We start from the raw sequence: 24,116 nt of genomic DNA, 5'->3' as shown, positions 1-24,116 counted from the left end.
ACGACGTGGGATTCGTCCGAGTCAGCGGCTCGCGTGTATCGACGAATCATGATTCAAGGTGGACCGTGGGAAATTGGGTTTCACAGACAAGAATATTTCGAAGTCCGCACGTGAGATCTATTATCCAACAGGCTCTGTGGTAGATGATGAACTCGCAGTCAGGGTATAGACTCCTCGAGGCTTTGAGGGCCGTGCCAAACCGCCACGCCCGTACCACAATACCCGCCCTTCCCTTCAGGCCGCAAGGCACATCAGTATCATTGTCCCTGCCATTCTCCTCAAAAGCATGCGTATCCTCTCTTCTGCCCGCATCAGAGGACGTCCACATCTGCAAGAAGCGTAGATATTCCTCTCAGGCGGCAACTCCTTTTGGCCACGACGACAGGCGATGGGTCGAGAAGGAGAGGGACGGACGATACGCGGCGAGTGAAAGGCCTGCACCGCGACGCGATGAGACACCATCAACGAGAAGAGATGACAGCGACGTCCAGGAGGAGGGTGGCGGCGGCATAATTATCACATCTGACAGACACAACTTCCGAGACAGACAAGGACGTCCGTGGACAAGAGAGAGTTCCTTAACAGGCCAGGCGGAGGGCGCAGGAACACGTGCTATAGGTGTCGGCGTCGGCGTTGGTATTGGCAGATCGTCCTCGGCAAAGAACAAGAAGTCACGTATTGGACTTCGTGATCTGTCAGTGAAACCCAAGAAAAAACTCGAACCATGGCAAGCTCAAAAAGGGGCGCTGGAGAAAAAGTTCGGGGATGAAGGATGGAAACCACGGAAGAAACTGTCACCTGATGCCATGGACGGGATTCGTGCCTTGTATGAAGAAGACTCTGAGCGATGGTCAACCCCGGTTTTGGCTGAGCACTTCAAAGTCTCGCCGGAGGCTATTCGGAGGATATTGAAGAGTAAATGGAAGCCAAAAAGTGACGAGGAGGCGCAGAAGAGGAAACAGAGGTGGGCCAGAAGGCACGATCGGATCTGGGACCATCAGGCAGAGCTGGGATTGAGACCACCGAGAGAAAAGGACAGAGACGTCGAGGACCCCGACGCCTTTGACGAGGAATTGAGAGCGAAGGAGATGCTGAACATGGCACGCAAAGCTTGATTTCAGCTTTGTTTTGTTCTGCGGCCGGTCTCATTGATGAAAAAGCTAAAGCTATTAACTTGTGCTAAGAGGAGACTCTGTGTCTCGCTGGCTGCTTTGAGCAGGAATGAACGACAAGCGCTGGTCACCTGGACGCCACTGTCTGATGGTAAAAGCACCGCAAACAATGTCAACAATAAAGCTCTGAGCCCGGCCAGGTCTTGTCGAAGTCGCAGCACCGTTTGGTCAAGCGAAATTGGTCATCTCTTTCCCCACTGCTGAAGGCCATCAATGTACGACAGTTATTCCCGTTTTGCTCTTTGCCGTCGATTGCTTGCTGTGTACGCATGTGCTTCCGTCTCCTTGGTACCGCGTGGCATCGTGCTGACAGAGAGTATAGCGTGCTGCGGGTCGCGGTCAGTCTGGAACGGCGCCAAGCTCGATGTCATACTCACTAGGCTCCGCTTCCTGTAGGGTACGTGTACGTGTCAACGACAACGACAACCTCTCACCTTCAGCGTACTTTGACCACCGCCCACGACTCCTATCACTCCCAGTCACAGCCCATCACCTCACATTCGGCTCACAATGACAACAACAGCGACCATCCAGGCGACGCTAAGGATATGCGGAACCGCCAGCCACTAACTGGCTTTGGTGTAAGACACCTTCTTGTATTCCTCGCGTGGCTTCCAGAGGCCTGTGTCGGCGTCGTACTCCATGGTCTCGCGGCGCTCAGGCATGGTCGGTGGATCGATCATGTAGAAGATGGGCGTGAGATAGTACAGGACATTGTCGAGGAGTGCAAATCCTGGGAATCCGACCGACTTCACCAGCTCGATCCAGACGTCATCGTTGAAGATGACCTGACCATCGACAGTCGACGCCTTGAACACACCCACGACGCGATAGAGGACGAGGCAGACCGTCACCAAGAACAAAGCGAGATGCCAGAGAATACCCTCGCGTTGGTGGACCATCCAGACACGGGTCAGAAGAGCAGGGCGGGTGGCAACATCGCGTTCCTTGACACCAATCTGTGGCTTGTCTTCGACACCGCTGACACCAAAGCTGAGTCTGAGACCACCGAGGCGTTGGGGCAACAAAGTCTGGAGAGTGTCCCGAGAGAAATGATGGCCCATCCAGACACCGGTTGCGATCATGCGGCGAACCTTGAGGTAGCTGCCTGAGAAGATGGAGTTGAAGTCTCCGATCAGGCCGATGACACGAGAGATGGCAAGACAGTACACAATCTGCTTCAAGCCACGAACCTCAGAACCGCCGATGACGGGGCCACCCAACCACAAGCAGACAAGGGTCAACAAGGTGTTGATTGTATGGGTGATCGTCATCGTATATGGACGGCAGGCATGATGAAACATGGCATAGCGTTGAATCAAGCTTGCACCACTCAAGGCCTGCGCATTCAACGTGAAGTTGTAGCGCAACGCATCACGGATATGACCAGTCCACTGTTGGTTGTCAGTCATGGAGCCCGTCTCAGGTTGTTGGGTCGAGCCTTACCCATCTGCGACGTTGCTTCAAGTGAGTGATCAGACAATCCGGTTGCAGGCCCCATTGCATCACACCAGGGATGAGGGCGATCTTGTGACCTTTTCCGTGAAGGCACCAGCTGGTAATAAGGTCTTCCGTGATGGAGAACTCTGGGAATCCCTTGATATCGAACCACGCCGCAGTGCGGAGAATGAAACCACTTCCGGGGCACCATGCGGCATTGACTCGGTCTCGATTTCCATCCTCAGCACCAGTGCCAGTGGTATTGCCTTGATTCAGAGGGTCATCATTTGGGACATTGTAATGGAACTAGGATGGTCAGCACGTGGCGGATTCAGTCAATCTGGAACTTCATACCTGGGCCGCAGTCACCATTGCGAGATTTGGATCCTTAATCGCGTGAGGGACCAGCATTCGAAGAATGTTCGGCTCAGGCATCATGTCGGCGTCGAAGATTGCACAGAACTCGCTGTAACCAGCAGGGGTCTTCTCAACATAGTCAACAAGTGTCGAGTTAAGGTTTCCTGCCTTGTACCCATGGTGTCCAACGGCTGGCTTCACTCGAGAGTAGTAGTGAAGGTTGGTATATGTTCCCTGCATTTGTTGAACTTTGTTTCGAAGGCTCAGAGAGTTTCCATCGTCTGCGACAATGATGCGGAACTTCTTGGCTGGCCAGTCGATCTTGCATGCGGCTTTGACTGTGTCCAAGACCACATCGTCAGGCTCGCCGCAGCAAACAACAAAGATATCGACGGTAGGGACGTTGTAGCCGAGAAGTCGGAGGGATGGACGAGGATTGCGATCACGGGCGAGAGTGATCACAGTCTTCCAGAGTCCCTCGGTGATCGTTCCCACTCCAGCAGAGTCAGCCCAGCGTTCTAAGCACCAGTATTGAAAACTCACCGTTTTCATTGACCTGGCCAAGGGCACAAAGCATGGCGGGAGACATGAGCTTGCTCGACTTCGCGTTGGCGCACAGCAAAGCGAGGTAAACGACGGTGTTGATGACATTAAGGGGTGTCAACGCGTCAGACAGGAGTGTTCCCAAAGTCACTGGCTCAGCCTTCTGCTGTTCAATCATTTCGACACCGTCAAGGTAAGCGTCAGCAGCTGCGAGCCAGACAAGTGACTCCTCGCCATTTGGGCCGGTGACGACGGCATAGTCACGAATGACTGGAAGATTGGCTTCAGCAGGCGTATTAGGCGGTGCTGGCGGTAAGGTGAAACCTTCGTCTATTTCAAACTCAATGGTACGGCTGTCTTCACCCTGAGGTTCAGCGACGGTGGATTCTGGTTCTGTGCCAGTGGTTGCGACAACAGTGATGTGGTCCTCGACTCGGTCAGCAACAGATGACGTCTCTGCGCCGCCAGTCAAAGAGTTGACTTTGTCTTTTTTCGGTCCACGGTGACGCAGAATTGAACGCTCAGGATCAGCCATGGTGAGGTCCTAGGCTTTCAGCGGTCAGCAAACTCGTCACTCACGAGAAAGAGGTCACGACTTACACAAGGGCTTCCTCGATGCTGATGAAGGGAGCGAAAGGGTATAGGATGTGTGATGTTGAAGAACGAAAGTGAGTGCGCGTCAACAGAGTCGAAGCAATCAATGACACAACTGTCGCCAGCGACAGTGTGAAATTAATGTCTTGGGATCTGAAGATGTGCCTGAAGCTTTTTGAATGTGGGATCTGAAGAATGATGTGTTCTGAAAGGTGATGGTTGAGATGAAGATGGATGAGGAAACAGATTGGAATGTGAGAACGAGAGACGAACTGGCACAAGTCTTCACTTTGAAATCCGCCAACCCAAAGGGGCAGGGGGAGCCGGGTTGCCTGCGCTCTGCTCTGTTTCGGGCCAGCAAGAAGGCAGGCGATGCTTCAGTGTTGGGTCTTTTATGTCTCCCTGTGGCTTCCAATGTGGTCTCTCCTTCCTGCTGCTACAGGGAAAGGCACTCCCCAGCTGTTTGTCTGCGGTGTTCACAGGGTTTCCAGCGGGATGCCTCCAAACACGACATCGACTGTACGGAGCCTGCATTTTCCTAACGACAGTGTTGGAAAGTCTTTGTCCCCCTCAGTCAACATGCCGGACCTCGATCGTCATTGTCCTGGCCAAGGTAGAGATCTAAGCTGCATCTCTTGTCATTGCAGTCCTTGCATCCACCCGAAACCCCAGTGAAAAGCAGACCTCCCAACCGATTTCCTGTCTAATTTTGGGATTACCAACTCCACTGCCCGGGTGGACTTCCTTTGCTCGATCCCCGTCTTGCGTCGAGATGGCTTTCGGAACTGCACAGTCTTTCTTCAACATGAAGTTTCTGTCGGCTTTATCCTGGCGAAAGGCACAAATCCTACCTCCACCCTCTGGTTTGGATCAAACGCTAAATCTTGAAATGTTGCCAGGCTCAGTCTCATTGAAATGAATGCCACACGGAACACGAGAACCGTTGATGCGCTTCTTCATCCTTCCGGTCTCCCTCCAGCCTCGAAATGCTCTCCTCGTCGCTTTTTCTTTCGTTTGGGCAGGGCTCTGAAGAAGGCCTCGTCAATCTGATTTCAGGAAACAATGTCGACGTAGTTGGCTGTTGCTGAAATGCCAAAGATGAGGACCATATCTCAGCAACAGCATTGCGAACAAAGGAACATGGGCGCTTCTCAACTTTGTTTGCGCTGGCATTGACGAAGACAGCAGGCTGGCCGACTTGCCATTGGCAGCAAGACAACACCTAACTGCACGAGACTGTGGCAATCCATGCTGTAAGACTTTTATGCCGCTGAGAACGTCTCTCATAGACACCAACCGCCTATAATCTGTCCCTTCCGAATCCCACCTGAATCGTTATCAGGGCCAAAACAAGCAGAACGAGAACATGGTGGTATAAGAGCTTTAAAGATATGGAGATGGCTGGCAGGGGGTTCTCTCTACAGCCTTTGCACCAGATCATCATCCTGACAATTGGAGGTCTGCGACCTCTGTGTGGAGTCAGGATGTCCGGTAAGAGTTCTTCTCCAGCATGAAGAGGAGGGTGTTAGTACGCACAGTGGCCAATGTATGGGACACTTCAGCACAGAGGCTCAGGATTGGACAATACCCGGGCCTACTGCGGTACCTGAAGGGATGAAGTGTACCAGGCTTTAGACGCCGCTATGTAATCATTTCACGAGCTGGGACTGGCTATCAACCGAGCTAACATCGCAAGAATGGAAAGCTGAAGCAAAAGACCATATAAAACGCCGCGCTGGCAAGGCACTTCCCTTTAGAGTCATGTTCCGCAACCAAGCAAGATCACAAGGACAGACTGCGCAGTCGCCGAGATGATGGAAGGAGTGCAGCTAATCGGAAGCGCAAGCTCGCCGATACAGAAAAGCGTCTCATACAGCAGAGTCCCAGAGAAGTCGCCTGCGCTCTGAACCCAGTTTGTGGACCTGGGAAATAGTTGTACCACATCCAAGCCCACACCCCCTGCAGGACGAGGCATCGCGGCTTCATCCGTGCCATGTAAAAGGAGCCAGGTACTTCGAATAGAGTGTTCATTAGTCCAGCGTGGGAGATCTGTGCCCAGTAACGGCTTGCCCCATGGGACTGCGCCGCCTACTAACAGATCAAAAACGACGTGTTGAAGGTTGACCAGGAAAGGCTAGCGTGACTTTCCCCGGATGCTTCACAAAGCGAGATGCCGCACTGACGGCATATGCATAACCAGCCTACCAATATAGTTCGCTTCAACCATGTAGAGATGACGCTCGCTTTCGTTCACATCAACAACCCCTTTTGGTAGAGAGCCTGATTCCTATTAGAGCGCAGGTCTCCGCTTATTATGACCCGCACCTAGACCCGCTTCGGTAAAACTGCGGATTTTTAGCCTTGTGCAGCCTTGTCTTGGCACAGCAGCGCAAAGCAAGCCCTGAATACCGCGACTGACCAGCAGCTTCAGCGGCTTTGGTGAGGAAGGGTGTATTGTGGCTATCCAACTTGTGCTCTGTAGTTCAGTCCGAGTTGTCTTTCTCCTTTGCTGAAGTCAGAGCTACAAGATTTGCTGCGACAATGGTGAACGTTCTAAAGCGCATGCGCCATCTCCAACCAGTGAGTTCTTCCCTCTAGATACCAAGAAATGGGCTAACATCGTGCAGAAAGTGAGTCCCGTAGTCTGTTCCAGTTAATGGGCTAGTGCTGACGAGTACAGCTTTTTGCGATCCGCCATGGTGAAGGCGCTGCTATTCTCCCTCCTCCTCCCTTACCCCAGTTGACGCGACTGAGTCTGCAATACGATCGCCAGCAATGGAACAAGAGCACCAGGCCTGCAAGAATCTTCCACAAAGAACATCTGCCGCGATTAAAATATCACAATCCAGGTCTACCCATCACAGTGGAACAGGGACCGGGCCGATTACAATTGACCTTTGAGAGTGCCGACCAGGAAGCGTTGAACGAGCTGGAATCGACCTCTTTAGAGACAAGCAGCGATGGAGAGTACAGGGCGACATGGTCACCAATAGAGGCAAAGTCTCAGGCGGGTTCTGAAGCCCCGACACCTTCACCAGCCTCTTCGGCAGGATCTGCCTTCACCAGAAGCGTCGAACTGCGCTTAGGTCCACATCAGCCTGGCAGCCTCTGGAATTGGTTTCAGACCGCGACCAAGTGTGAGCCTTTCCCGGAGAACCCAGAAGAAACCGCGCAGATGGATAGGCTCAAGGAATTCTTCGCCCAAGCAGAAATTGATCGACAACGGGTCAAGGCCGGTATGGACGCCATCAGGAAACAAAAGGAGGAGCTGAAGAAGGCAAGGGACGCCGCAGCGAGGATGGCAAATGAGGAATAAACCCGAGCATCTTGATCAACTGTTCGAAATATTGTACATTACAACAAGACATCCCAGCAGAGGATGCTCCTAACGAGAGGGTGATGGTCATGCCATTTTCTCTGGGAGACGAAGAAAATGCGTAAGTCACCTGGTTCTACAACGAGAACCGGAGATATTCTGTATCAGAAGAGCCATCAGCAAGAAAACCGATGGATGGAATATGGAGACATTTGCCTGGGCTGATGAACATCGAATCAACTCTGTACAAGGTCCACGCAAATCCCAGCCCCGCAGGAAGTGTCCAAACCTGAAGTGTTGGAGCAGAGTCACACGATATGGTGTCTATTGGTGATACCTCGAGCTGATTAAAGGGTGCTTATATGGAACCTTCAATAGCCCTCAAGGCGCGATCGCCGCACGACACTGAGGTGAAGTCCTCACGGGTGATCTGGCCACCCTCTTCAAGCACGTATGCGAGAGCTTCTGAAGGTACCCGCGTCTTCGATCTTAACCTGTGCAAAATTGATCACTTTCACCTCCATCCCAGTTCAACCTCCCCGGCTGACTGGAATATCCCAGTTGACACTCGGACTCTGTTTGAGATGGCAAACAAGAGAGACTGGAACTGTGTCGTGGAACATCACTGACTGTGAATATGACTAGCTCATATCACATCTGACAATCAAGCTCCTGTTACCTGCTGTCACCGAATGGTCCCGAGCGCGTTTGCTGCGCCTTTCCTAGCCTATATAAGTCCCCCACGCTCCCAATATTTCGTTCCACGGCTTACCAGCGAAACTCGTCTATTCCTGCTTTGTTCACTCACAATACTTACCTCGCATATAGTTCGTTCCAAACATGGCACGCAAACCCACCCATCAGGGTCCACCATCTTCTGGAGGTCGCAGCACCAGTTCATCGGACGCGTCAGCCCCAGCCTCTGTCGAGTCAGTGCATTTCTCACCAACAAATACGGTCTCTCGCGACGCTCAGGATACGCAGGAGGATCTTCAGAATCCTCCCTCGGACACGGATGAACGTGGTTCAGAGCCAACTAGGGCTGCGCCAGAGCCTATGCCGCACGACTCTGACCAAACTGGGTATTTGACGCACTGTACGCGACTCATCATTGATGGTCGAGTCTTGGTTATCAAAGGGCATCGTACTGTCTACATCGATACTGGCCGGCACGAGACTCCAGTCACCGTCACCGTCACGAATCACGCTGAGCTAATCGGAGACCGCTTTCCAATCGTCTGTGAACGATGCAAGGGTTACGGGAAACTGCCGTCGGTGCAACGGACGGGCGGAGGGTTTGTGCGCTCGGCGATTCCTTGCACTGATTGTGAGGGGCTGGGGGCCATCTTTCGTGAGGACCACGATCGACTTTTGCCAGCTGCCGAACCGAGACGTGGACGCCATTCCAACTCTGCCCAAAAAACAGTGCAACACTTGAAGGTCAAGGCAGCCATTTTCGCCAGTCTCGCGCAAAGTCCAGTGAGCAGGATGGAAGAATGTCCTCGGGCAAACGCGCTGTTGCAACCAATGGAGAGTCGCAAGCTGGAGAAGCTCATCGTCAGCAAGGATATGAGAGTTCTACCCATTCCACATCGAAAGACAATGCAGCCACTGGTTCACGCCAACCGAGAGTCGCCACCAATACATCCATCCGCAACAATACTGGTGCGTTGCAGGACGGTGGTCGCTCTTACGGCGATGCTATCCCGGTGCGCCTGAATGCTCAACATTGTAATAACTATACAGCTGAAGAGGATCCACGCGGTACACGAGCCTTTCATCCCGACCGGTCTGTCCGATGGCCTATCATCTCTCTATGGCCGTGCGGCAACCTTCAGAGATAACACTAACCCACTATCGCCATACCACACTGATCGATACCTCCAAGCAGTTCGAGATCACGAACAGCAAGTGAGGAACAATATCTTGACGCGTATGGGTGAACGTGCAGGTCGTTATCAGGGGTTACTTAATCAGCCTGAGGTGCACCGACTCGCGCCGGAAGAAAGGCCATACAACCGGCCCAGGACAGCCAGACCGGCACGATTATCGTTGATCGAGATGAATCGGTTGACTGCGCGAGAATGCCGGGCCTGGGCAATGGGGATTGTCAAGCTGGATATGCTGGACGGAGAGTCCATCACGGAGCCGTTGCATGAGGAACGCCAGGGAGAATGACGGGTGAGCTACAAGTCAGTGAGATTATCGTTCAGTTGCTGTCTTTTTTTCTGAACGAGTAAATAGGCTTTGCTGAAGGAATCAAGCCAAGGGGCTCTAAACGATGGGCGATGTCGCTGCAAGTTTACAATGACAACCGAAAGCCAGGAGCGCAGGACAGTCAGATCACGGCTGCCTCGCTTCTGCCTGTGTACACCTTGCCCTGAGTTGGAAACGAAGCGTGAGCAGACGGTGATGTCGGCGCTTGAACACATGGAGCTTTCCTGTGCTGTGCTACAGAGGAGATGCATGACCACAGCGAGAATAACTTATGTGGCTCCAAGCCTACCTGCATTTGTTCAGCCGGTCCTCATCTTCTGTCCGGATGAAGTACTTGAGTAATAGCTCTCTGAATCTCATTCACCCAGCACTTCCAATCTTCCTTACAGCTCATTCCGTGACTGTCATTCAGCATCCTTGCAAGTAGCATTTTCAGCGTTTGTGGGCTTGCTTTCAACTGAGCTCGAGATCTCGTTTTACTTTGTTGCCAAAGTCAAATTTCGGCAAACTTGAATTCCAAGGTTTTCCTGACTTCTGTCTCTCGTTGTTCTGAGCTCTCCTTTCCATGTATTGCCGACTCTCATGTCTCTGACCCTTTTTCCATGAGCTCTGTTTCTCAGAGCTCTCATCTCAATGTCTAGTGATCACCTTTTCTTTCCCCTCACTGCCGAATCAGACACAGATTGTAGGAACAGCCCATTTACTCGACCCGAGTGTCCTTGTCACCCATAAACAAGCGACTGGGTAAACAGCCCGCCAGGCGACAAAATGTCGGTCGGTAGTCGCCCCGACCATTTTATTCGTACAGCACAAGAGACCAAATCCGCATCACAGTGACGGCACAGCTAGAGTAAAGATCTCCTCGAAACCGTTCCCTCCGCGCAGTTCAGTAGTATCGCCAGGTCTTCCCTTGCCTCACCTCAGTCTTTGTCTTCCCGCTTCTCTCACCCTCCCTGTTCCCCTCTGACTTCCTCTCTCGCTCACTGCGGTCCTCCCTCCCTCATCCACGCCCATCTCCCTAACCAGATCCTCCCCCGCGAGCAATCCCCCCTGCACGATCCTGCGGAACAAATCCTCCGCATCTCCATGCTCCGGCTCCTCATGTGGTCCTTCACCAGCATACCGCGCTACCCACCCAACGACCACCCCCATCCCGCCGCTCGGATCACCCCGAAACCCAGCGCCCCTACCTACAATCCCAGCTTCCACGCCCCAACTCCAGGCCCGTAAATCCACCATCGCCACCCCAGTCATTTGCACGGAAATCACCCCGGGGTTCATGAACGAATCGTACCCGCACCACAGCAGATCCACGCCAGGCAAAGCAACATGGCGAATCACGCTGTCCTCCTTGTCGAGACGACCGCATCGCTCCGAGGGCGCGTGCCTCTCCGTACGAAAACGAGGGCCGCCATGAATGTTACGTCCTGGGCGTGGGACTACTCCACGTCGAGACCCCGGCCCCGATCCTGGCCTCAATACTAATGTCATGACATCCTCTATGTCCGCTCCATCACGGTATTGTCGCGCGTTCGCGCGACCCGTCCTGTACGTCACGTCGTGGGTGTGGTCATTGTGAAGCACATGGCGGGTAAACCCCTGCTGCTGGAGCAAAGGCCAGCTCAACTCCGAGTACTCCGCCTGCGGCGTATACTCGACGTTGGACAGCGTCATGACAGTCACATCAAAGAAGGGGCACCTCCGCTTCGGACCAGGCAGGATGGGCAGGACGACGGTGCCAGAACCTCCGCTTCCTGCGGCTCCTGGCCTTGGCTCCCTGAAAAGATTCCGATCCACGCACTTATGCGCCCGGGACGACAGGTTCAGAATCCACGGCGTGAACTTGATGGTCTGTCTATGGTGCGTCCTCCCCAGAGGTGGGGCCGGGAAGTTGAGCGGCCTCTGGCGTGAGGATGGCGGATAAGGCCACGTCTCTGGCAGGGGGATATCTCTATCTCTTGCTGAGATGGGATGTGTCGGTCTGCGTGGAGGTCGGACGGGGCCGTAGATGGTCGTGCCGGGGATGACGGGGAAGAAGCCGCCGCCGCCTAAAGGGGGCATGCTGCGTATCGTGGTTTGATGTCGATGTGGATATGTCGCGCAGTCTGTCTGTCTGAGGGGTGGGTATTAATCTTACGGCTGTGTGGATGTCGGTGTATTTAAAGGGGGGCCGTGGACAAAGAACGAATGCGTCAGTATCAGGTTCGGATTCAGGATGCTGAACCCCAGCAGAAGAAGAAGAAGAACGAGAGGGTGGGCGAATTATGAGGAAGTGATTATGAGGAAGCGAATGAGGATCTTAATGAGGGTCTATGTACGAGGTATCGCGTTCTTCGTTTTGGCCACGGGGGAAGGATGAGATAGGATGGTGATACGCAGTCCACAACGACGTGATGTTCAGAACGACGTGATGTCCAGAACGACGTGATGCTCAAGGCGACGTTTGACACTCTTGGACGCTGATGTCGCTGGTGACCATAACGTGAACTCTAGCCTAGCCCAACGACAATCAGTGATACACGTGTGCCCTCGTCTCCCATCCTCGCTTTCTCACTGCGGGCCATGGTTCACTCTCACACGAGACTACCTTACTCAAAGGACCAAAAGAACGCCGTACTCCGCAACTCGAGGCCCTAATTGTAGATCATCCGCTACGGGCCTTACAGGTGGGAGGCCTTGAGCCGTGAGCAGGGAGGACTGCAAGATTTCTTGTCAGTGACCACTATCGTTCAGTCTCACGAGACTGTCCTGCTCGACAACCCAGAAATGCCAGACGGGCGCAACCTGGGTTCCTGTCACAGATCGTCCGCTGCGGCATTGCAGGGACAGGCTATGATTCGTTATCGAGGAGGAACTGAACACTGAGGATCGAGTGCTCAGTACTCTATGTCTACTTCCCGCTGGACCTAAAGGTACAGCCCAAGCACCGATAATATACTCAGTACACTGCACGGTACAGAACTGTGATAGATTCCCTAGGTAGTACTCCAGCTCCCAGCTTCCGGTCCCAGTCTCCGGTTCTCATCCCCCATTCCTAGTCATAGGTATGCCGTAGCAGACAGCTCCCCAACCCTACTACACTACATAGTACCATATCAGCGCCAGATCGATTGATCCAGTCAGTATGCTGATCTTGGTACTGCCCAGATTCTATCATGTCAACGCACACATTCCATCATCTTTGCTCATCAAACTCGTCAACCTCCAAAACCACCCGCGTGGGATCATCAGCATGCACGATCCCCGTCCCATGGAATTTATCCAGCTTCATCTTCCCGAGCATCAGCTTCGGATAATCCTTTTGCAATAGCGTCAGGTTGATAATGTTCCTGGCCTTGTCCGTCTTGTAGTAAAACACGTCCCGCAAGCGGAGGGAGCTGATTTTGGGATTGTTATTAATCGGTATGACAACGTCGCCTTTGCCGAGGACGATGGAGTCCTTGGTTTTGGTCAGGTCTGGCGTTGTGTCGTCGTCCATGGTGAGGTTGAAGAAGAGGGATTTGTCGTGGCAGTAGTGGTGGGGGCTGGAAGACCAGACGACCCATCTTTCCGGTGTCGATGTCGAGGGCATGGTTCCACAGATCAGTGTAGCGCGTCAAGAGTCGAGATACGGGGAGACAGGATTGGTTATATGGTTTTCAGAGGATGTGGGTGGGTGGCTTTAGGAGTCTTGGTTCGGATTCGTGCTGAGGAAAGGCCTTTGATATAACACAGGTCCACGGCACGCACTTCGCTGCATCTTAGCACCGCGGACTGTTGTTTGATGGTATGACTGACCGGCTTCGTTTCGGCTGACTGATGTCCTTCGCGCTGACGGAGCTTCGTCTCGTCACTGAGGAGCAGGCATGAATGACATGTGACACGGCTAGCAAACGAATCACCTCTTTGGCTTGTGTCCACGGATTGCGTTTCCCTTCTCCCATTGCGCCGTTGTTGACAGCCTCGAGACTGTCGGTATCCGTTTCTGGGGACTGTAGGCTTCATGTGCTGGGGAAACATTGCCCAAAACGTGCTTGGTTGAGAAATTGAACTCTGCCCATGAGACGTACAGAATTTCCACCAGGTGAAATCGCACGACATGCTCTGGTAGCGGCGTAACGTTGCCGACAGACCCTTGACCTTTGATGCGGCGGTTTTCATGCTCTTCTGAGGGAATGTGGTGAAGTCTGGGAGGCAAAAACCGCGCTACTGGCGGATATACAATGAAAGGTGTGAGGCGACACAGCACTGGCACGGTACCGTGGAACGATATTGAGCTAGCTCGCCGCGGATATTGGAGGCCAGTAGTTGCGCCGACACGCCATACGAGGCGGGCTGTGTACTGGGCAGCGTGTCCAGTCTGAGCACATCACACATACTGAGGAAGTTGAAAACCCCTGCATCAAACGAGCCTGCGGTATAGTTCTTCTAGCTCTTTGAAAGACCGACCTGGGGACTTGCGAGAACTTCGCTGAAGTCCAAAGGTAGGCGGGCGGCGTGTTTATTGGGCCCCTTCGTGGAAGTAGTCGACAAGTGTGCCATCCCGACCGAGTTGAAATTCATTTAACCACCATCGCGGCGTGCTGGTAGAAATTTCACAGCTCTTCGGCCTTCATCAGTAGCTCCTTCCCCAATCGCTGCAGGTAGACCTTTGCAACATCTTTCGGGATGTGCTCGAGTAGCATATCGGCGCCTGGCTGGCCTTCGAACGTTGCAGGCTCCCCAACTGATTTGCCAAAACAAGATGTGAACCTCTTCATAACGGCCTCGAGGTCTCGTCTACTATCCTCGTACGCCTTGAGCTCAGCTGACCAGTTTTCGTCCCGGGTTGTAGTTAGGGCAGAGCGAGGCAGCATCCTAAAGGATACCTTGAACGTGATATCGAGTGGATTGAGTTGATGATCGCTTTTCCCATTGGAGCTGGGTGGGGTCTCATTGTCAGTGACTGCATGCCTGCCACCGATGAGTGTCGAAAGTGGTTCAGTAGCTGCTGGAGAAGACCCCTCAATGTCGGTTCGGATTTGTTGGGGACCAATGGTGCGGTTGGGACCGCGGAGGACCACACTGGCACGAGACCAGAAAGGTGGGATATACAATGCATCTCCTGGTTGCATCATAGCAACGTGAGTGCTCGTGCCTGGTATAGTGTAGAAGGAGTGTTCCTGCAACAGCGTTGGATCGCAGAGAATATTGAGGTCGCTGATGTGCGAGCCCGGAGCATATCCGAGCTTGTGTTGGTTGAAAGGAGGGGACAAGAGCACCTTCCGCGTGCCTAGTTGATGGAAGATAATGGTTCCTGTTGCACTGTACCGAAGCTGGTGGCACGTTCTCCTGGAGATCTGAAGCTGCACGGATGTGATGAGACGGTCTATGCTGCTCAACTCGGTGGGAAGTCGAAACAGGTTGGCAAGCTGCGCCTTGTCGGCCTTGCCGGAGGATAGAGCACAACTTTTGATCTTTGCATTTGGTGGCGGAAGATTTAGTATACTCGAGGATATGCCTGCCTCGTCGAGAAATTGTGTCCACGCTTGGTTTGCATTGGTTGGGGATGTACCGGGAGTGATGTCTTGCTCCAGATAGAATTCGTCCAAGAGCACATTCCCAAGAGAGGGTGAGGACCAGAACCGCGCAGCAGGCCCGCAGTCGAGGCCTCTCATAAGAAGAGGCTGTGATAGACGAACCGCGTTGTTGAACTCTTGTGGGCCGGTCAGTGAGGTCGGATCAACTCGAATGCCTTCCTTCCGCCTCGCACCAGTGTAGTCCCAATCTGAATGCACTGGCGGCAGCTTCGATGCTTGGCTGGGGACAATGATCCAGTCAGCCGAAAGACCCGCCTCTTTCTCGTAGAGGACCCAAATGCCTCGGTTGAAATAGTCTCCGAAGTTGAAGCAAGTCGCGCCGCCGCCCAAGATGACATAGGCACCGGTCTGCGTCGGCCGGGTGGAATGGCCGATAAGGAACGGCCGTGGACAGTCCGGCGAGCGCGTTGCCTCGATCGTATTCACTCTGAAACTGGGTTCCTTGCGCTCCTCGTCGTGCCAGGTGGAGAAAGTCCCGGTAAGGCTTAGGACCTCGTACGTTCTGGGTATGCAGCCACCTCTGGCTATTCCGCCGATGATCAGAAGATAGTCCTGTACGAAGCCATAAGAGGCAGCGAAGCGTGCGAAGTACTGATACGAGCCGATGCTTGTGTCCAGCGCATGAGAAGGGCGGAATCTAAGGGCCAGTACCTCGTTATCGCGGATGACAAGACGCCACCGCCAGAAGCCTTGACAGATCACGCCGTCCTGCCTCATGCCGCCGAATAACAAGCCGTGATTGAAACCCAGGCAGACAAAGTTCGGTCCAAATCGAGGCCTGGGGTCCGAGCCAAAGATTCGTAGCACTTGCCAGCCATTGAGAGGCTCCCATAACAGCACGTCAACGGCAACCTTCGTTGGGCTCACCTTGCCGCCAAAGCAAACAGCACCGAAAACGTTCCCAGGTAAGGTCACCGGGACAAGCCTGTGCCGATAGCGTCCCTCTGGCAGATCATGTATGCGATACCACGTATTTCCTTTCTGCAACCAACAGTCTTTCAGAGGCTGACTCGGCGAACGACGGCCGCCCACCAGCATATTATCACCATTATTTAGAGAGATCATCATGTGACAAGATCGGGCACCCACCTCTGGCGGAAGCACTACGGGTGTCTCGTCGTTCAGGTGTCGCGGCCGGCAGACTGCACTGGTAGAGAGGTATGAATTCGACCCCTTACCTCCAAAGATTGCTATAGCGTCCTGGTCCGGTATAGGATAAGCTGAGCCATGGTGGCGACGGCAAAGATCTCCTGGGTCACCATAGTGCCGAAAGGCAAAGTGCTCGGAGTCTGGATTGCACGGTGATGACGTCCGTGCAGAGATGTCAGAAGCATCGCTGGAAATCGAGTCGCGTCGGGCCATGTGGACTTTGCTGGGGAGGACTGGCTGATTGCCGTTACGTGCTACGACCAGGCAGTAGTGACTGGCCCAGAGAGCAAACTCTTCCCAATCATCGAATGGTTCCACGTGGTCCAACTTCATACGTTGCGAGGGCGACAAGAAGCGCGGATCAGCCCACAGCTCCCATAGAGACTGGTGATCTATGTGAGCATACCCGGCATTGCTGAAACGCTGAATTTGGGCACGGTCATATGGGTATTCGAAGATAGAATTCAAGGGCGTACCGAGGCCCTTGTAGTGATCCGTCATCTTCCGGGTAAAAGGGTTGTCAGGTTGATCAGGACTGCTAGGCTCCACAAGACAAAATGTGACATCTGATGTGTTGGATGGTTAGGCAAGAGCAGCACAACTGCACGGCATGATAAGGAAGGAACACACCAGACGATAGTCCTGCACACCACCAGATCAGCGCGTCAGCAGCCTTGACAGGCATAAACGAGGTCGAATCCTCGGCGATGCACAAGACCGATGCTTGCTCAAGATCAACCACTGACTTTAACAGCCTTTCCAGTCTTCGGATATTGCGTAGATCACAGCCGATGGCGGCATATTCTTCACTATCGAGCGCAACGGAAGAGTCGATGCCGTTAATACCAGACGCTGTCTCATGGAGGAGGTCTCTCATCTCAGGCCGGTGTATGATGATGTCCCGCTTCGCCTCGATCAAGAGCTCATAGTCGACGTCGATGAACTTGGTTTCGGAGCAGAGACCGCCCTTCTGAGCGAGCCACCGGAAAGGCAGAGGGTCACTGCTATTCTCAGCACCACGACTAAGACAAACTGTTGGAATGCAGTCCATAACTTACTACCCGCAACCAAGATTGATAATCACCTTCCTCTCAGCGGCTGCATGCTCGAGGAAATTGCGGACTACCCAGCTGACAGCCCGCATACGAAGCCAGTACCCTCGGTGGATCGCTGGCGTGGCGCGTTGAACGTCCTTCACAAACGACTTGTAGAAGTGCGGCCGTGACAAATAGAGACGCTCAGTGCTCGCCTTCAGAGCTGTGGTAGCATTGTTGGTCTTTCCGTGGCCTGTCAGCACGACTCGGCCCTTATGCGGGCATGAACTTTACCCAAGACAATCAGGCTCGCGGATCAAGGTAGTATACGTACGGCCATGATAAGACCAGCGTTCCTTTCGAGGGGCATAGCATCGTCGACATGCTTGGTGCCATTGTTCTTAACCGGCAGCGCTTCGACGACATGATCCTCGCCGTGGCTGTCGGATGATAAAATCATTGTTGGGTGGGATCGGAGAAGGAACGCAGAACCACATGTGCTTCATTCGTCTTCACGGCGGCAAGAGCAGCCGCAGGCCGCGACACTCAGACTGCACTCTGAATCTGATGATGAATGTAAGATTTAAGCAGGCGCATGTTGATCTCGATTGAAGTCCGGACTTTGACTCGCATGACTAATCCGAAGCCGTTCTACTAACCTCACTAACATACTCGCTGTTGTGACGTCGTACGCACCTTCGCCAAGCATTGCCCGTACGGAGTAATCTGTGTCGACAACGTCCACACCCGTTGAACAGCCATTGTATATATAGTACGTGATAGCACTTGTCTTAGCAAATTTCCCCTTCTCCGGCACATGGCGGACTTGTACTTGACATGAAATTCCACCCAGTGCTTGGGTGGCTGAGTGGTCACACGATGTCTCCCTCCATACCAGCAGCAGGCGTCCTCCTTCGGAAGTCCCCGCTACCACTTCTCAAAGAATGCTCATTCATTTGGAGGTTGTCTTCTTGGAAATGACAGGTTGCTTGTCGACGTTGCTTTGGCCTTGCCTGACCGCGCCCTCCGCAACCTTTGCATTGACCTCACCATCGCTAAAGCCTCGCTTGACCTGCTCCATCTCGGCCTTCCCAGGCGCGGTTGCGGTCTTAGCGTTCCGACCATATTTGCCGGCTCCCTACTTGACTGGACCTTTATCTGCCTTCACGTGCGCCTGGCCCGCTTTAACAGGTGTATGTATGCTCGGAGTTCCCTGAACCTTTGCAGCCGCTGGCCGCCGCTTATCCTGTTTCCGATAAGTGGAGGTCCTTGGCCGACCGAAGATCGAGTCCCAGAAGCCAACCTCGAGTGAGGCATTCGGCTTTCGCGCAACAGGTGCACTCGATCTTGAACCGGGTGTCTCCGGTGCCCTGGCTGACCTCTCGTCAACTCGTGGAAGGCTTCTATACTCCACGTTGCCCCATCGCGAGCGCGCGGCCTTCTGGGGATTAGACAGGGATTTGGCGTGTGATGGCTTCGGTAGATCGGCTAGTACTTTCTCGCCCACTCTGTCTTTAGAGCTACGGACGCTTCTCATCGGCGTGGCTGGGACTGAGGTGGGTTGTGAAATCCACATGCCGCCGATATTCTGGAAGCCTGGAGCCGTTTCCCTCGCACCTGGTGCCAAGGCGTTGATAGTGTGTTCTGGTATAGGGGTCGGCCTCGTGGGAGTTGCCGCCGTTGTCGGAGTCGATCTCTCTGCAACGACGGGATTTTCTGTTGATTGCGCTATTAGTCTCATGACGGGAGCCTGGGCCCCTCTTGGTGGCTGGCGTTCAGCATCCATTGGACCCCTAGCGACGGCTCCCTGAAGCGCTTGCGGTACTGCAGCGTTGCCGCTCTCCGGAATACGTGGGCCGGTGACCCATCGCTGTTCCCGCGGACCATGGGGAGCCTTTGCACCAAGGATAAAAAATTGGCCATCTTTTTTGAGCACCCAGTTTTTGTATCTGTCGATCTCCAAAGTGCAGCCGGGAGTTTCAAGGAGCTTCGACAGGCTGATAACGACAAAAGGCCTATTCAGTAATTCGGTAACGAGGGCCGGGTTGTAAACAACATCGTCGAGGACAAGGCGGACGCCCGCTGCCAGGCCGAGTCTAATCCGACCGGTCCCGAAAAGATTGCCCTGGGATGGATCGAATTCTGCGACACCCGGATCGGGAGAGAAGGTCTTATAAAACTCCAAGCTGTTGGAGAAGTGATGCTTGAGCTTGGAATCGAGTAGGTCTCGGATCTCGTGGAACGCATCATCTGGCAGGATATCCTGACTGATGAGGTTCTGATTGTTATACAGTACTGCCATGCCTTGAAGTTATGGGCTGATGGCGTAGGCGGTCTCGAAAAGAAATGGTGCTGGTTTTGACCGTGCAGAGGAAGACAGTTCCAAAAAATGGAATAGATATCCGCGCGACATGTCTGCTTGTCACTGTTCGAATCGTTTGTCGTGGCTGGTGTTGGTGAGGAAGTGATGTCTCTCGTGTGATGGTCAAACATGCGACTCGCCTGATTCTTAGTCGAGGACATTCCGAATCACCTGCTCTTTTGTTGGCAAGCATGTTCAAATTGCCTCACCTAGGAGGGTTTCTGCAATGCTTTCAGCAGCCTCCATTGCTTGAGACGGTCGTCCCAGTCCAAGCCCTTCGGCCTTTTTGACTCCCATTTCGTTTCCTGCACCCCGCGAAATTTCGACTGGTATGGTTTTGGTTGAGGCCTTCCGAGCCGTTTCTTCTCCTCTTTGGCGCCGCGGATGAGCCTGGACATTCAGTCTGCCCTGCTCAGACAGTACTTCCCAGCTTCCCGTCCCCAAGAGAACCGGCATGCGATCTTCCGCGAAGTCTTCTGAGTATGGGAGCCTCTCTGATGGCTCGAAAGCCGGTGAGTTTGTCGAAGACGGCGAATCCTCAATTTCAGCCCTCATTTCCTTTTCATTCTTTTGGACTTGGCATCGACTCGGCACCCTTGCGTCTCAGCAGGACACCCAGCCAACGCACGCCATGCCCGCTTGATTCGGTATCGCTGCGTGTTCGTTGGAATTGATAGAGGCAAGAATGCACGGAATCTGGAGAAGTGAATGGCCCTCCGCCTTGCAAACATCAGCAGGACTAATCAACTGCGTCAAATGATCGAGAACTATGAGGGAGCGATTCGAGAGCAGAAGAGAGACAACGGGCCCAAGCATACCGACTATGCCGGCCGGTGCTCACTTTCAGGTGTCCAAGCCACTCAAGGAAGCTTAAACTGGGCGGACACAAACTTGGTTATGAGATCTCATTACTGCACAGCTCGTTGTTTTGCGCTGTGTGCTGTGTGTGCAAGTGGAGAGGGCGGCTTCTGCCTCTTAGTACCGTAGGCGCAGAGATCCGTTTGTAGCAAGTCATGCAGACTCGGGTCCACGTACGACCTAAGCGAAAGATGTATGCGTTTAGAGAACAGGCATCAAGTTGAGCGATCCCACGGCCAACCGTAAGTTTCATCGAGCACCTGCTTCAGCTGCTATAATTGGTTTTTCTTTTTGCTTACTGTTCATCTTTCATCCTCGACAGCGTAGCCTTCCCAGCCCTCGAGTCATTCTGCCGTCCAAGCTGTCCTGTAATCCACTGTCCTATCTCCGCCATCTTGGGCAAATCCACACCCGTCTCACACCCCAAGCTGTGCAAGAGATGCAACAGATCTTCCGTGGCGACATTGCCCGTCGCGCCCTTACTGTACGGACAGCCCCCAAGTCCACCGACGGAGCTGTCAAAGATCCTCACGCCGTGCTCGAGGCCGACAACCGTGTTCACGAGCGCCATGCCGTACGTGTCGTGGAAATGCAGCGCGAGATCCTCGTTCAGGATCCCAGCCTCCTTCAACGTCTCGAGTAGTTTCCGCGTCCTCGGCGCCGTCCCCATGCCCGTCGTGTCCGCCACAGAGACTTCATCGCATCCCATCTCCAGTAGCGTCGCGGTGATCTCGGCCACCTTGTGCGGATCCACGTCCGGCCCTTCGTACGGACAGCCCAGCGCGACCGAAACGTACCCGCGCACCCGAATGTTGTGTTGCTTCGCGAGCTCCATGATGGGCTTGCACCGCTCCAAGCTTTCCGCGATGCTGCAGTTTGTGTTCTTTTGCGAAAAGGTTTCCGTGGCTGCCGCGAACAGAGACACCTCTGTCAAGTTCGCGGAGTGAACCTCAACATTCCGCGCTGCCGGGGACTGTTGTTCGGGCGAAGGAGACGGCGAGGGAGGCGGCGTAGGATAGCCCGAGGGATTCTGCGCCCGCTTGGCTTGGAAGATCTTGACGAGATTCTCAAGGCCTCGAATATTGGGCACGAGGTAGTTATATGCTATCCCGTGCGGCGCGGCTGGTGGCTGCGTCAATACCGTTTCCAGTATCTCTGCCGTCGATGCCATCTACACGCATGCCCTGCTCAGCTGACTTTATCCATCTATGAAGCTGCGGCGGCCACTCTACTCACCTGTGGCACCCATTTCGCAGGCACAAAGGATCCCGCCTCCATGTGGGTGACGCCCGTCTGCGCCAGCCGTCGGATCAGCTCGAGCTTGGTCTCAAGAGGGATGGTGCTCTTCTCGTTCTGCAGGCCGTCTCTGGGTCCCACCTCGACTATTCTCACGTGGTCGGCGAGGCACTGTCTGGAGGTGCTGAAACTGCGGAAGGACGGTCTCGTGAGGGGCCGAGCGAGGCGCGCGGGAAGGGACTTCATTTTGAGGAGGCGTTGCAGGGACGCCAGTCCTTCCAGGACGAAGATACGTTCAGATGGAAGGCAACTTTGCTACTTTTGTTCACCGAGGAAAGCAAGGAAAGGCGCCATTGAACGGTGCACAAAATGAGTTCGTGAGCAGTGGTCTGATGCGTGCGGAGAGGCCGCAGTGAAACCGAGCAGGGCTGCGGAGAAGGAGGCCACGAGGGTCCGGGGAAAGCCCACGACAGTCCGACATCGGTCATCTGCTGAGTTGGGATGCTAGTGCTCTCGATGCTACCAGTCCATATCATACAGTACATTCAGGTGTAACGGTCCCGCATGGTCAAGCCTTCAACTTGAATCGTCCTTTCTCAGACGCATCCAGACCGCGAACTGCCATCACGCAGATACTCGACAGCATGAGCAGACCAAAGTCATACCAGATCAATGTGATGTATGCTGTCGGATGTTGCCCTTCTGCCACCAGAGCACCACCAACAGGCGAGCCCCAGAGAGCCCCAAGGCCGCGGATGAAGTAGATGAACCCATTGACCGAGGCGTATGCCTGAGCGCCGAAGACTTCTATCACCGTGGTGGGAAAGAGGGAGTTGTAGCCTGCACATGTCAATGGAAGTGCAGAGATGTCGGCATCCACTCTTACCTCCAGCAAAGAGACCATAGGTGACCACGAATGCGATCCAGAGCCGCATGTCATCGCCGTAGGCGCTCGAGAGCCAGAAGGCCACCACGCTAACTGCGCTCCCAAGCACGCTGAGCACCAGGGTGTTCTGTCTGCCTGCAACATCGGCGATGAAGCCCATCGCGATCCGACTCACCGTGTTTACAGCGTTGTTTATCGAAAGGAGAGCTGCACCGCTAATGGATAGAACTGTCAGCTTCAGCCGAATGCATCACTCGGCACATGTCTTACAATGCAGCAGTGTAGCCCAGCCTAGTACTGAACTCAGGCAAGAACGTTATCGGCACCAAATTTCCCGCTGCTTGGGTCATGGCCGCTATGGCTTGCAGGATGAACGTCGGTCGCTTCGCAAGTCTGATATCCACGAGGGTGGGGCGTTTTGAGAGGCTCCTGGACGGCGGTGTCCCCAGTACGACCGGAATGCATATAGCAAAGTTGACTAGGCCAAAGACCCTCAAAGTCCAAGCTGCTCCCAGCTTTGCCAGCAGGGCCCGTGCAGCTGGCGCGTACACCAATCCACCGACACCGGCACCCGAGAGGATGAACCCCATAGCTGACCCGCGATGAGCGTCAAAGTATTCCGGGGCCACAGCAAGCACGGGAAAGTATACCAGCGAAGTGCCAACTCCATAGATTAGGCCTTGTGTAAGAAGGAGCTGCCAGACCTGTGCATGCGCCGTTAGAACCTGGACACGGAACACCTCAGATGGAAATGCACACTTTGTGACAAAAGCTCGCAAGCACGTAGCCCAGGCCAATGAGGACAGCGCCTGACCCTGTAATCCACCTTGGATCCTTCGACCGCGCCATGATCGGATTCACCACGATGCTTCCACCCCAAGTCAAGCCAGCTGCCAGAGTCCCGACAAACGCCACCATTGCTTTGCTAGAGACCTGGTCTTTCGGCAGGAATGGATCTTTCGGGCTGCTTCCGTCCGCCAGGTAGTAGTTGAGAAAGACCCCGTAGGCTTGATTCAGCCCGATGGTAACGAAGACAACGAAGAAGGCACAGAAGAGTATGCTTGTCTGCCTTCTTCGCGAGATCGGTCGCATGGCTGGTTGAGCATCGGCCGGGGTGACCACCCGTTCAAGCTGGGAGTCATCCTCGGAACCGTGCAGTTGAATAGATTCTCGTGATGCGAGTGTAGTCAATGCGCCGGCCGAAGTCATTGTGCCAGCAGTTATGGTGGCTTCGAAATAGCCACATTCCCATGACGAGAAAAAATAGAGACAAATACAGGGTCCTCGGGGTTAATGAGGCCGTTGGATGCGGAGGACGAAGGGCGTGCGATCTACACTTAGTGCATCACTAGGCGAAACCCGGCGAGAAGGCACAGGCTCCAAGGAATCGGATC

At 54.0% G+C, this 24,116-nt stretch overlaps 9 protein-coding genes across 9 annotated transcripts; 2 read left to right on the top strand and 7 right to left on the bottom strand.

The window, feature by feature from the left end:
• Positions 1 to 146: 146 nt before the first annotated feature.
• A1O7_00293 (uncharacterized protein) lies at positions 147 to 1,115 on the top strand (the record flags this gene model as incomplete). Its single annotated transcript, XM_007754335.1, has 1 exon — positions 147 to 1,115. The coding sequence occupies one exon, from the start codon at positions 147 to 149 to the stop codon at positions 1,113 to 1,115; it is 969 nt and encodes a 322-aa protein (XP_007752525.1).
• Positions 1,116 to 1,738: 623 nt separating this feature from the next.
• Positions 1,739 to 4,047, bottom strand: A1O7_00292 (uncharacterized protein; the record flags this gene model as incomplete). The annotated part of the gene is made up of 4 exons (XM_007754334.1): positions 1,739 to 2,566; positions 2,619 to 2,918; positions 2,967 to 3,487; positions 3,513 to 4,047. 4 exons carry the CDS (start codon positions 4,045 to 4,047, stop codon positions 1,739 to 1,741), a joined length of 2,184 nt encoding a protein of 727 aa, XP_007752524.1.
• Positions 4,048 to 6,647: 2,600 nt separating this feature from the next.
• Positions 6,648 to 7,422, top strand: A1O7_00291 (uncharacterized protein; the record flags this gene model as incomplete). The annotated part of the gene is made up of 2 exons (XM_007754333.1): positions 6,648 to 6,686; positions 6,787 to 7,422. The coding sequence occupies 2 exons, from the start codon at positions 6,648 to 6,650 to the stop codon at positions 7,420 to 7,422; spliced, it is 675 nt and encodes a 224-aa protein (XP_007752523.1).
• Positions 7,423 to 10,554: 3,132 nt separating this feature from the next.
• A1O7_00290 (uncharacterized protein) lies at positions 10,555 to 11,700 on the bottom strand (the record flags this gene model as incomplete). Its single annotated transcript, XM_007754332.1, has 1 exon — positions 10,555 to 11,700. The coding sequence occupies one exon, from the start codon at positions 11,698 to 11,700 to the stop codon at positions 10,555 to 10,557; it is 1,146 nt and encodes a 381-aa protein (XP_007752522.1).
• A 1,114-nt stretch (positions 11,701 to 12,814) lies between these two features.
• Positions 12,815 to 13,117, bottom strand: A1O7_00289 (uncharacterized protein; the record flags this gene model as incomplete). The annotated part of the gene is made up of 1 exon (XM_007754331.1): positions 12,815 to 13,117. One exon carries the CDS (start codon positions 13,115 to 13,117, stop codon positions 12,815 to 12,817), a length of 303 nt encoding a protein of 100 aa, XP_007752521.1.
• A 1,096-nt stretch (positions 13,118 to 14,213) lies between these two features.
• On the bottom strand, positions 14,214 to 17,840 carry A1O7_00288 (uncharacterized protein; the record flags this gene model as incomplete). Its single annotated transcript, XM_007754330.1, has 4 exons — positions 14,214 to 16,912; positions 16,977 to 17,347; positions 17,405 to 17,652; positions 17,715 to 17,840. 4 exons carry the CDS (start codon positions 17,838 to 17,840, stop codon positions 14,214 to 14,216), a joined length of 3,444 nt encoding a protein of 1,147 aa, XP_007752520.1.
• A 678-nt stretch (positions 17,841 to 18,518) lies between these two features.
• A1O7_00287 (uncharacterized protein) lies at positions 18,519 to 19,682 on the bottom strand (the record flags this gene model as incomplete). The annotated part of the gene is made up of 1 exon (XM_007754329.1): positions 18,519 to 19,682. The coding sequence occupies one exon, from the start codon at positions 19,680 to 19,682 to the stop codon at positions 18,519 to 18,521; it is 1,164 nt and encodes a 387-aa protein (XP_007752519.1).
• Positions 19,683 to 20,895: 1,213 nt separating this feature from the next.
• On the bottom strand, positions 20,896 to 22,082 carry A1O7_00286 (hydroxymethylglutaryl-CoA lyase; the record flags this gene model as incomplete). Its single annotated transcript, XM_007754328.1, has 2 exons — positions 20,896 to 21,771; positions 21,837 to 22,082. The coding sequence occupies 2 exons, from the start codon at positions 22,080 to 22,082 to the stop codon at positions 20,896 to 20,898; spliced, it is 1,122 nt and encodes a 373-aa protein (XP_007752518.1).
• Positions 22,083 to 22,404: 322 nt separating this feature from the next.
• On the bottom strand, positions 22,405 to 23,931 carry A1O7_00285 (uncharacterized protein; the record flags this gene model as incomplete). The annotated part of the gene is made up of 4 exons (XM_007754327.1): positions 22,405 to 22,676; positions 22,723 to 22,937; positions 22,993 to 23,426; positions 23,482 to 23,931. 4 exons carry the CDS (start codon positions 23,929 to 23,931, stop codon positions 22,405 to 22,407), a joined length of 1,371 nt encoding a protein of 456 aa, XP_007752517.1.
• Positions 23,932 to 24,116: the final 185 nt, after the last annotated feature.

The sequence above is a fragment of the Cladophialophora yegresii genome (assembly GCF_000585515.1).
Source record: "Cladophialophora yegresii CBS 114405 chromosome Unknown aczIN-supercont1.1, whole genome shotgun sequence".
NCBI classification, from domain to species: domain Eukaryota; kingdom Fungi; phylum Ascomycota; class Eurotiomycetes; order Chaetothyriales; family Herpotrichiellaceae; genus Cladophialophora; species Cladophialophora yegresii.
Note: the sequence above shows the minus strand (reverse complement) of the source record. Positions and strands in the feature narration are given on the sequence as shown.